Here is a 13,135-nt window from a genome sequence, read left to right on the forward strand (position 1 = left end):
CGATAAAGCATTGTGGAGATACAGCCTTAAGTCTGTTTTTGCAAGCGCTACGTAAAATTAGTTTGCGCGGTATTCAAGAACAGTTTGACAAATCAACTTGAATTTCATAACTTTTTGTCGGCATCGTCTGAAGATGATCTGGTTAAATTTTCGTGAAAAATCGGAGCAACCATCTAGGACGAGTTCGAAAAAGTAGGTTTTACTGAGAATTCAAAATGGCGGAAAGATTTACATGACGGAAAATGACGTCATAGGGTGCAATTGAATTGGCTTGAGCCAAGGAATCATAGGATTTTGTTTCTAGCCATTAAAGTTTAAAAGTTATTAGCATAAACATGAGTGAAACTTTGGACAGTTGGTGGCGCTAGAGGGATTGAGTTAGAGACTCCAAATTTGCTATGGTGACTGTTCAGACTGTCCTCTATCAGTTTGCCAAATTTAATAACTTTCCCACAAGCAGTTCTATGGGCTGCCATAGACTTCCATACGGAAGTAACGAAAGAATAAGAACGCCAACAATTTCAATAAGTGCCTACGCACTTTCAGTGCTTGTCCCCTAAAAATGATAAAGCAGTGCAATATAAAGCCATGTGTCCGTGATATACATTTTTTTTATCTGTTGTTAAGGATTATGGAGGTGTAGTTCTTCACTATTGCCAACTTAACCCCTTATTCCAGTTAGTTCAACCCCAATATCACTGAAGTTGTTGAGGAGCCAGTTGACATTCTAGATCACTCCAACAAACAGAACAATTGACACTTCATTTTAAAATAATTTCAAATACCACAGACCATTTATGTAGTATAAAATGTTTTTAATTCTCAATCCATCAAACAACCACAATTAACAGAAGTAAAAAAGAACTCCCCACCAATCCCCTGGAACAATAAAATAAAATACACAAATGGAAAAGAGGCTTTTAGGGCATGATCATATGAAAATAAAATGGGCGGTTCTCTCTTCCGCTGTCACAGAAACTACACTGAGACACAGATACGGAGAGCTGGACAACCACCATCATTCACTTCAGCACACATCTAGCTCATCTGGACTGCTCAACTAGAGAGAGAGAGAGAGAAAAAGCAGCATTAGTAGGGATGTCAATTCCCATAATCAATCATGATTTATATTAACGATCAATTAATTGTTAACCTCTTAAATCGAAAGTGAGTGCGCAACCAAGTTATCACGTTACTTAACCACTTGCTTAACCAACACAAAATAGGTGTAGTTTTAAAGCTTAGAAGCTTGGCTTTACAGTGAATATAGGGAATATGACCATGACTTAACAAGTGCTTTTAAATTTGCTGACATATTAGAAGGGCTCCATTTTCATATAGCATGAAAAATAAAAAAATAACTGCTTTACATGAAAATTTGATCTGTAAAATCTTAGTTCATAACAGATAAACCTGTCATATATCGTTGAAAATTTTGTGGGATTGAACAATCTCTCTTCTCTTTATGCTCTGCTATAAACTTATTGCTTAAAGTACTCTGGGTTCAGGCCACATTCCAAATTTTACAATGTATACATAAAACATTTTAGCCTATTTTTCCCTGTTTTCTCCATTTATAATGAAGCAGTGTGTAGTTCGCAAGTTAATGAGGTATAGATCTCGCAAAAAAAAAAAAAAAAAAAAGTTTTATCAGGCCACTTCCATCTTAAACGCACAGAAAGAGCAACATAATTAGAACATTTAAATGCACATTTCTTGTGCTGATTTCTTACTGTAGGTGGAGATGTCAATTTCCTCAGGCAACTCAGCTACATTGACTTCAAAACGGTCCTGCACATCATTCAGGATCTTAGCATCAGTCTCATCTGATACAAAGGTGACAGCCAATCCTTTTGTGCCAAACCTACCAGCACGAGCAACCTAAAAGATAGAATAAGTTTAACACTCTTAAGTTGTCCATGTTTCCAAGCCCAGTCCTAGTTTTAATCTTGAGGTTGTTATTACACTTCTAGTATTGGTGAAAAGTAGAATGCCACAGCGCATGATGCATAAATACCCTGTGTAGGTATGTGTCCGAGTCCTCAGGCATGTCATAGTTGAAAACTATATTAACACGCTCAATATCCATCCCACGGCCAAAAAGATTAGTAGCCACCAGGATCCGCCGTTGAAAGTCTTTAAACTGTTGATACCGAGACAATCTGCAGGGGAGAGAATGTGAAATGATTTCAGAATTTGCATTTCTCACCCAACCATTAGAATATCATGGGATCAACAAGTGTTTTACCTTTCTTCCTGAGCCATTCCCCTGTGGATCGCAATGGCTGGAAAATTCTGTTCCACCAGCAGCTGAGATAGAGCCACACAGCGTGGAACTGACTTGACAAATATCACCACCTATATTACATCCAAACAAACCATTTGAGTTGACAAGGGCCCACTTTCAAAGCAAATGACTGTAAAAACATGATGAAATGACAGTCACCTGGTTGAACTCAAGAACGTCAAGAAGGTCAAACAGTTTGCGGTTCTTTTCACTGTCTTTCAGTTTGACATAGTATTGCTGAAGACCATGCAGCGTAAGCTTAGTCTCATCATCAACAAACACCTCCATTGGCTGTAAGAAGAGAAGAAGCTTTACATTTCAGAACACCTTGGATCAAACTGTCTCTGATTAGAGTTTGAGGACCGCAGGTACATCCATAGACAAAACTGCACAACCCTAATTAAAATTGAAAATTAAAATGCATTTATAAGAAGAGAAAAGGATGACTCACGTCTTGCATGAATTTGCGACAGACCGGTCTGATCTCTTTGCTTAACGTGGCACTGAACATCATGCACTGCTTCTCGTGAGGCGTCAGTCTGAAGATATCCTGGACATCCCGTCTCATATCTAATACACAATCGCACACGGTTAGACCTCTGGTGAATGGGAAAACATCCACCTCCACATAGCAGCCCATGCAATATAAAAAAATAAAAACGCACCCAGCTGCTCCAGCATCTTGTCACATTCATCCAAAACAAAGTGTTTGACATTTTTGAGGTTCAAGGTCTTGTTGCGAATAAGGGCAAGGATCCTCCCTGGTGTTCCCACCACAATATGAGGGCAGCTCTTTTTCAACACATCCTCATCCTTTTTTATGGACAAACCACCGAAGAAGACGGCACACTTAACGTTGGACATGTACTTGGAGAAGCGCTCGTACTCTTTACTGATCTGGAAGGCCAGTTCACGTGTGTGGCACATAACCAACACAGAAACCTGCAGAGAAGACAATGACAAAATGGCGGTTTAAAAAAAATTCAGCTGGCTTCGCCATCCATAACTACAACAAGAACTGATACTAGTTTTTAATCCAAGACAACAGTCTGCAACGGGATAGAAAACCACAGCATAGACCCAGATGAAGATGAATTCTAGTCCACTGCTGTTTTTTTTTTTTGCAAGTGGGAAGATTTAATGCTAAACCTAAAAAGAATTCTGAAATCAGTAGAGAAATAAATCATTTATTGGAACAATGTTAGTCCGGCCAATCTTACACGGAGGCAAAAAGTTAAGCAAACTAGCTTACTTGCTTATCTAGCTTATGACAATGTGCCTCAACATTCCTTGACAATATATATGTTTTTGAGATAGTAACACACACCTGCCCATCGACTGGCTCAATCTGTTGGAGTGTGGCAAGCACAAATACGGCAGTTTTTCCCATACCAGACTTTGCCTGGCACAGGATGTCCATGCCCAGGATAGCTTGTGGAATGCACTCATGCTGGACTAAGGAAAGGAGAAAAACAAAAATACATTAAGAAAAGAAAACACACTTTAAAAAAAGTTCTAACGAATGTAAAATAAATAAAAAAGGTAGCTTGAGCAAAGATTATAAAGTAGAAGTCAGTTTTCACACAAAAAAAACTAAAGAATACTCTAAAAAACATCTGAATTAATTTACGTTGTACGAGTTCCCAGCATGCATTGCAGTTTGAAGAAGAAAAAAAATTAGGCAACGTAAAATTATCATTGCTGCTAGTTAGCTTTCATTTAGTTCAGAGTTTATATTTTTACCAAATTAGCATTTGTTCAACCCTTTTTTTTTTTTGATTTGGGTGTTGAGGTATATGTGAAATTTAAAATATTTTCCCAAAATGTGCCCAAATGTCTGTAATAAGTTTGCTAGGGGTGCTCCAATTGATCGGCTACCGATCACTATTGGCTGATTTGCTTCTAATGACAATCTGTGATCTCTCAATTTGCCAATCTCAGAAACCGATTTCATGTGGAGGACGCATAAAGCCTGCCGTGAGAGGTATGGCATCAACGACATGCTTGCAGCAGTTCCCTCTGAATTTCTGTAATGCTGAAGGTGATGTACAATTCTAACCTTTATTAAATATCTTTTGACAAATCAGTAATTTGAAAACTTTCTGAGAGACGTAACTTCTCAAACAGCATGAGTGAATCAGCACCTTCTCAAAATGAACAAATGGCTTAACATCACATCACATCTGCAACACAAGCAGCTGCACGGTTGGTGGAATTGACACTTGCACAGTATCATCAATAAAGTTAACAACTTGCACATCTTTTTAAATCTTGGAATCTTTTTAAATCTTTTAAATCTAAACATTAAAGCGTTCAGCACTTGCGCACTCTTTGAGAGATGGTGCTGACACGTACTCAAAACGCGCACACAAAGCCGCCTCACAAACTGCTCGCAGGTACTAAATTTAGTTATTTTTGTTGCTAATTGTGACAAAATGGGAGTGCTCACCCAAAAATTAAAATGTAATTTACACACCCTCAAGTACTAACAAATCCATATAAATTTCTATCTTCTGCTGAACACAAAAGATGAAATTGAAGAATATGGGTAACCAAACAGTTGATGGGCCACATTGACTACCATAGTATAGAGAAAACAAATATATATTATGGAAGTCAATGGGGCCCATCAACTGTTAGGTGAACTATCTCTTTAAATGGTTATATACACACAAATGCACATAAAAAAAATTACAGTCTTGGCATATTCAGATAAAAAGTCTGTTCTCTTAAATGAAGGGTAAAAAAACAGCCACTATCACAGCCCTAATAATTTTTTTGTCTGAAGATGTTTGAACAAAGGTCTAATCCTGGCTTAATCTAAGCCCTGTCTGTAAAATCAGGGCAGAGATGCACCCATGTATCAGCCGATATTTGATCAAATGAAAAACATCGGCATATCAGCCATAGCATGAAAAAGGCATGTTAAAACATGATCAAAACACTTATCTATTTTAATGACAAAAGTTCAAATAAGAGAGCAATTGACCAGTATCAGTATGGGCCAATAGTTGTTTGTTAAAATTGTATCAGTCAAAAAACAAAATCCTATGGGTGCATCCCTTAACACTTGTTAAAGGATTACTCCACTTTTTTTGGAAATAGGCTCATTTTACAACTCCCCCAGAGTTAAACAGTTGAGTTTTACCGTTTTCGAATCCATTCAGCCGAACTCCGGGTCTGGCGGTACCACTTTTAGCATAGCTTAGCATAGATCATTGAATCGGACAAGACCATTAGCATCTCTCAAAAAAATTACTATTTATATGCGTCATATCATTACGCCTGCTGCACTCATGGTACGGCAGCAACGTTTCTTGATTATTACCCAGGAATGAGAGTATAGTTCCTAGCCATATCAGCCTAGAAAATCACAACTTTACATTTTCCGTCGATCTTAGTACACGATGTAACTACAAAAGAGTCAAGTTTTAAATAGGAAAAAATATCTAAACTCTTTGGTCATTTTTTTGAGAGAGATGCTAATGGTCTTGTCCGATTCAATGATCTATGCTAAGCTATGCTAAAAGTGGTACCGCCAGACCCGGTGAACGGCTGAATGGATTCGAAAACGGTAAAACTCAACTGTTTAACTCTGGGGGAGTTGTAAAATGAGCCTATTTCCAAAAAAAAAGAGGAGTATCCCTTTAACTTTATGCAGTTATATGGCAGTGTACTCAAACCATTAAACTTTTACACAAATCCTCACCCTCAGAAGGATGCTCGAAGCCACAGTCGACGATCGCTCGGAGCAACTCTGGTTTCAGGAGGAAATCGCGGAAGCCGGAGCTGTGAATGGAGACGTATGAGCCTTTCACCTCCTTCTTGCCGGCTGGGACGACACTGTCCACGGCGGTCTGCGGCTCCTCGTCTTCCTCGTAGTCCAACAGCTCATTATCAACATCGTTTTCGGCCATGGTAACTTTGGGGGAGCAACAAGAGGGAACGGCAGATGTAAATAACATGGTTGTGCCAACTGTACAGATCTATACTTCCACGAAAAAATGCTGCTCACCGTTTTTAAAAAGCCTAAGCTAATGAATGGATATATATTATGGCATTATCCAGCTCATCGAAACTATATTTAACATTAAATAAGCACTCATATTGTTATTTTTTTAATCAGTTCTACCTACTCACGGTTAAAACTGAAACGGTTAACCATGATACAAGTTGATATACACGTTCAACCTGCTCTAATTTAAGTTAACCGATTGACTGCCTGCCGCTCAGCGTGTAGACAATAGAGCCGCCATTCACTGTCCCATCTAAACCGATCTTCTGATCTAAACCAGCGGCACAATCCGCATTTTTCACAAGTACGTAGAATATCCATGACTACTAAGCTTTTAGATACATGGGAAGCCATGAAATACGAAACGGTTTAGACGCAAATGGGTTTCGTGTTCGCGTTTAGGCTTTGAGCCTTGCAGGCTGCACGGCTAGAGAAACGCGAGGTATCTACAACTGTCCGTTTAGATACTTAGATTTGTTACTAAAAGTATCTCCAAAATAAGGTTAAATCCGGAAGTAAATAGCATTAATTATCCTGCGTTTAACAAATTAAGCTTAGTAAACGTATAAGAAAAAACATAAATTACCTTTCGACGTTGGCAATGAACGTCGGCACTCAGGAATCTTGTGGTTAGGCCTTAAGTTTATAGCGCTTCCCGGATATAGAAACCGAGCTCTCCCATTGGCTGTATTCAACGTCAATGAAAGTTGAGAAGAAGCGCATTGCGTGCGATTGGGTAACACAATTGCGCGTCGGTGTTGTGGGCGGGTTCAAAAACCAGTCGCCAGCATTCATACTCTAAAATGGCCACACGATGTCACTATATGCATTCTGATTTTGGGCCTTCAATGACAAACGTTTATGGTATGAGTATAAACCATGGGTATAAACAGTGCGACCTAAAACTCGAAGACCTCATTAAAAAATTATAAATTTTCCCCTTAAAACGGTTTTGGAATTTTGAACAACTTTATACAAAAATATATATGTTTATACAACACTAAAGCCAGAGTAAACAAAGCTTTGTTGTCATAATTGTCAGATTTTCAATATTAACAAGGCATTAAAATAGACAATACAGAAAATAAATGGCTGCCTAATTTGGAAACAAATAAAACATAAAACAATATAGTTATGGAATTACTTTATACATAAATTATGGAGTATATAAATAAAAAATAAATGACTAAAATATAAGTGCCTACTATCCACCACGTAAATATGTGACACTGATTGACCTCAGGTTAAATATCCTTTTTATCGTTTGTAATGAAAACCATAAACATTTTCGCTAGTGATTTCACAATAGTGTACAACCATGTAGAATTCTCTATAGAACTAGATCTATTCACTTAACAAAGAGAAGAGCGGATCATTAATAAACCTTAAAATATTACATTTACTAAATTTGATGAAGTAAAAATAACTGGCCTCTAGATTTTTTTTTATTATTTTTTATGATTTATGAGACATTATAGTAATTATTATCGTAAAAAAATAACGTGGCTCATCTTTAAAAGATAATAAACCGGACAAAACTGTCTGAACAGTTACACCAATCAACACCGCAACATCACCTGCCCGCTACCCACTGTGGCTGAGGTTAAGAAAAATCAAGGATTGGTGGGATGAGCTGTCAATCATGGCTATTCCAGTTTAGTCTATCTTCCTATTGGTCAAACGTTTGTCAATCGCATGAGATCCGCTGACGTTAGAACATACATTGCACTACGGTTCATTTTGAACGAGACCGTGAAATAAACGGAAAACAGATGCGCATTATGGATTGGTTCTCATCGAGTATTTATTGTAATAAGATAGCTTATGATTATTTATACCAGCATTTTTATTAAATCACGGCAGAGGTAGTAGGCGGGACTTGGGCGGGGTTTTCTCTTGTAGGCGTTGACCGCAGCTCTCCTTGAGGAAGCTCGCCCTGACGACTCATATTTTCCTCTAGATGAGCATCTACATCCAATAAATCCAATATGGTGCCCTATTCATTTCCTGCCTTACCGTAGTGGTCCAACGGTTTCGTACAAGAAAGGATTGCCGATATCTGCCGGTTTTGAGACCGATCATCTTTAATATGGCAAGATCGCCGGAGCAGCTTCAGTAATGAGACCGAAATTCAGGTGGGCATTGCTCTATGCATTTTCCATCACTGACAGTGTGTGGTGCCTTGTATGTTATGCGTGCATTCATCCATTGGAATACAAGCTTTATTTAAAAAATGTTAATCAGGGTGATATGACAAAGAGAGTCTAGGGAAAAGCGGGGAAATTCCAGCGCATCACACTCGTGCTCCCATCTCTGGACCAGCAGGGCTGATTTGCCTGCCTGCCCATCTGCTAGTTGCCATGGGGGGAAAATCTTCATCCACACCCCTTATTATCGTACACGGAAGCAAATGTGATTGTGACCTAATTGAATAGCTAGTCATCAAAATACACATTGCGTTTAAGTATTTGGGCTTTGAATTCAGTGCAGCTATAATTCTCCATTGCAAAGGCGCTTGCATTTAATGTAAATGACCCTGCACAATCAGAACAGTCATATCACCAAAATCCCTACGCAATAGCAAATATAATGTGTTGCTAATCCATTGCACACCTATAGTAGCCTAAGAACTGGCATCCCCAGTGGTGGTGCATTTGCATGCGGTTTTGCTGAGTCCGGACTACAGGCTTTATTGTAGTAAAGTCGTTGACCATCGGCTATGGCTTTTTTTAGCCTATCTTCTTGAAAGACCCGAAGAGCTTGTTATGACTTGTTATATTTTATATTTCGCGATGTGAAGCGTAAACATGCATCATACTGTCATCATGGCTGTCATGCACATTTCATTTTTGACATTTTGGACAAACCAAAGGAAAATGTGCCTTGGTGAGCTGTTATGTTCTTTTATTTTGGTTTGTCACAGTTTAAGAGATTAATTGTCTGGCTCTTCCTAATGATTAAGGGCAGTCTGATTACATGTTTTGGTAGGGGGGAGGAGAGTTTACTTGTTTGAGTTGGTATTTAGCTAATGAATAGACTGTGGTTGTGCCACCAGCTAAAAGAAAAAAGGTTTGTGGGATCTCATGTCGTTGTTTTTGTAATTTTCTTTTTTATTCATGATTATATATTTACTTATTTATTTATTTTCTAAAAGAAGTAGATATTGTGATCATTCTGTGAAAAATATGTCATTGCAAATTGTTATATTTTATTGCTTAACAAGTATTGGAATGTGACATCATGTCATGCTTTATTCGAGTCATTAACAACGTCACTAAATCTGTGTGAGCAAAATTTCTTATCCATTGTAACCATTACATTTTTTAAAGAGCCAGGCCTGATAAGATAATAGTAACCTCATCATCTCAGTCCTCTTCATCAAGGCCGTAACTATGTCTTGATTTTGTTTTTGGGGGGGGGTTGTGGAGGGTATAGTAAAGGTCATATAAAACAGTTAAACAACTAGAATTTATTGTTAAGGATTTTAAACTATTTGCAAATAATATTCACATATTCACTGAAAAGGTCTCTGTTTATGTTTCTGGTCTCTTCACATTCATGAATTACATGAATAATTGCCTATATTTACTACATTTGATAAAAAAAAAAAAAAAAAGTGTAGTTTGCATCAATGGACAACATGGCTATTTACCCCAGTGCGCCTTTAGTCCTATTGTACCCTATTACTGTCTGTTGTTTAACATTTCTGTCATAAAACAGTTGTCAAATTAAATGTTTAGCTACTTCCGTCTTACCTCGTCTTACCTCGCACTCTTTCACCTTTAAAACTAAAGTGTTGTGCTGCAATTCATTCTCGGCTAATCTGTGAACACTAAAGCCAGCCTTCTTTGTTTTAATTGACCACCTCAAGCATTTTGACATTGACAAGCAATTTTCGACCGCTAAGGCAGACCGGCCTAAAAATTAAACTTTTTAAACTTTTGTCATCCTAACAACAAACAAGGCAGTGTGTATGAAGTCAAGAATATCAAGTATTGGAGGGGATACTTGATTTGGCCATATCTAATTATTGCTCAGTGTCTATGGTGGTTACGGCCTTGCTCTTCATACACAATATGCGGTAATCCAGGCGTCCGACAGGTTGTGTGAACTCTAAAGACATTAGAGAAGATTATGATTTGCTTAGGGTTCCAGCTTAACTAGAACAACTTAACTGATGCCCTCATGCTGCATCAGTACTCGTTTGGTGAAACAGTTACTAGGACTCAGGTTACTGTCGAGATGGTACAGTAAAGAAAAGAAAAAAATGACTGAACTGGAAATTCATATAATCTCTCCAAGGGTTGACATATTGGCTGGTTAGCATGGTCCAGTTAGCCACTGTTGGTAGTAGTCAAACCTGTCATTGCTGCATCACTCCGCAACATAAAGCATCTTTCTCTATAGGCGGCTATTGAAAACTATGTATTCTGAGGGAATAGGTTTTTTTAGCAAGAGAACCATATTTTTAACCATATTTATCTATTTATATTTTACCCAGTCGGCTGGTGTTCTTGTGATGCAGTCAGTATTGTTATGACATTATTGCCTCGCAGCTCCAGAGTACTTAGTTCTATAGCTTTTACAATTTGGATGATTGGCACACAAATGTTCTGAATTTAGTGCCCACGAGCAAAGACTGCAGATTTCAAATCACACACTTAAACTGGGTCCTGTGCTGTTTTGGAAATGTTAACAGATTTTTCCATGTAACTTAAAACTCTTTGGATCTCTCGTTTTGTACTAATATAAATAAATGGTGGACACATTTTTGTTCCAGTGGCTGCACTTCACTCTGTGTTTCTCTGAAATGACATCATGATTTACATACAGTGCTTGATTGGTCATGTGAACTGTGAATGGTAAACTGATATGGTTACTGTTGTGATTTCATTAGGACAAACAAGCCGTTATGTAGTACACATGCCCTAGAGAGCTAGAGAGAAAGGCATTATCCGCCCTCTGCGACCTCTTTTATTCGCCATATCTCTCTTTTCCTTTCTGTATTTGTGTTGAAGTGTTCTGGCACTGTCACACTTTCTCTTGGTTTACAGCTGCTGGCTAATTTCACGTCATCATTTCAAACAAACAGCACACGGATGTGAAGGCTGGGCTTACCCTGCATGTATTTTTAAGGTTTTGATGGCTTTGCTTCAGAGAAGCTGGGGCTCATTGACCATGACTATCATAACGGGCCTGTAACTACGTTTTCCTGTTTCCATCCGCTGCTGCTGTTTGTTGAGTTTTACTTAGTCATACTAATTTGAATTCACTGCAGCTGCACAGCAGATGTCTTATTCTTTTTCTACCATCTGAATTGTTTATTAACCTCTTTTTATTTTCTGTGTCATAGAAAATAAAAGTTTTTGTTGTTGTTATGACCTGTGGTTGTTGTCATTGTTATGGTAGATTTTATTTTGCCTGATTTAATTTAAAAACACTATTTATCAAAACCACTTTGGCCCCTGTAGGGCTGATTGATTATGGCAAATATCATAGTCACAGGTAACCACGATTATTAAACATTTGGGGTGAAAAAAAAAAAAAAATTGTCTTGATGCATTGCGATTCGCTCTTCAACAATTCTGAATCGATTCTGAAATTTGTTTTTAACCGTCGACGCGTGATGGCACTATATGTGCTAAAACCAGCCGTATTCTGCTTGCTTCCAATTCCACAAACACACACACAAAAACCCTTGAACCTTCCATAAAATATTCTTCTATACATTTCGGTTGTAGGATGAAGGTGAGTAAATGATGACTGAATTTTCATTTTTGGGTGAACTAATCCTTTAACTTAGTGTTGGTAACACTTGCAACACAATTGTAACACAATTTTAAAGTAATTGCCCCATCATAGCCATTTATTGTCCGGCAAAAGCCATATTACTACATTGTTTGCAGTTTAGCTAACAAGGCAGTTGTCATGTGAATTATGAAGTGCTGTAAAGGAACTTGGTGACTGGGGAGGAAGTTTTAAGTTTAGAAGTAGGGATGCTCCGATTGATCAGCTGATAATCACATTCTATGACTCGATCGGTAGTCACTAAATTTGGCCGATCTCACGAACTGATCGCAATTTGATGACGTAAAACCATAAAAAGTTGCCGCCGATGCACATGTAAACATTATGCAGATGAGGCTTTTGTGCCCCGTTCTGCTTTGTAACTTCACAAAACATTCGTAAACCGTAGTAAACCGGCCATCTTTATTTAGAGCAGGTTATCTCGATTCAAACGAGCCCACAAATAGCATCACATGATGCGTCTATCATGAGAAAATCCTCACGGAGAGACAGTTTAATGAGATTTACTGTGTATCCTAGAATGGGATTGCACAGCTGAAACAACGCTGGAAGATCATCACTCATCAACCAGGATCGTATTACTTGTATTCTATGTAATTATAAATGTATATATTTATACTTTATTGTTCATGGCACGGCACAGCTCGAGTAACCCCAGAGTGCAGTCTGGACGATTGGGGCGGGGCGCTACATTAAGGCAGGGCTACACATGTTGCTCCGCCCACCCCCAATTTGAATTGGTTTATAATACAGCAATACGACTTAATAAGTTAGATGAAGTTACTGTACAACAAACAATCCCTTCAGGCAGACCGTCGTGTAAAATAGCCTACGTGCTGCTAAATCTGGGGAACGAATTCTTCATTCGTGGCCACGATATATATAGGCTATATACACTCACCTAAAGGATTATTAGGAACACCCGTTCAATTTCTCATTAATGCAATTATCTAATCAACCAATCACATGGCAGTTGCTTCAATGCATTTAGGGGTGTGGTCCTGGTTAAGACAATCTCCTGAACT

The 13,135-nt window shown here is 38.2% G+C and overlaps 2 protein-coding genes across 3 annotated transcripts in view; one reads left to right on the forward strand and one right to left on the reverse strand.

Annotated features, from left to right (window-relative positions):
• Positions 1-794: 794 nt before the first annotated feature.
• On the reverse strand, positions 795-6,972 carry ddx39aa (DEAD (Asp-Glu-Ala-Asp) box polypeptide 39Aa). Its single transcript, XM_084401777.1, has 10 exons — positions 6,889-6,972; positions 5,997-6,209; positions 3,615-3,742; positions 2,953-3,229; positions 2,739-2,857; positions 2,447-2,578; positions 2,249-2,358; positions 2,018-2,162; positions 1,734-1,881; positions 795-1,060 (listed from the first exon to the last, which is right to left on the reverse strand). The coding sequence occupies exons 2-10, from the start codon at positions 6,202-6,204 to the stop codon at positions 1,044-1,046; spliced, it is 1,284 nt and encodes a 427-aa protein (XP_084257903.1). The 5' UTR covers positions 6,205-6,209; positions 6,889-6,972; the 3' UTR covers positions 795-1,043.
• A 1,016-nt stretch (positions 6,973-7,988) lies between these two features.
• The window catches only part of evi5l (ecotropic viral integration site 5 like), a 49,516-nt gene continuing 44,369 nt past the window's right edge, over positions 7,989-13,135 (forward strand). For both annotated transcript variants that reach the window (XM_084396800.1, XM_084396799.1), the window contains exon 1: positions 7,989-8,437. The gene's annotated coding sequence lies outside the window, so the exon portion shown is untranslated. The remainder of the gene's footprint in view (positions 8,438-13,135) is intronic.

This window comes from Rutilus rutilus (assembly GCF_951802725.1).
Source record: "Rutilus rutilus genome assembly, chromosome: 2".
Classification (NCBI taxonomy): domain Eukaryota; kingdom Metazoa; phylum Chordata; class Actinopteri; order Cypriniformes; family Leuciscidae; genus Rutilus; species Rutilus rutilus.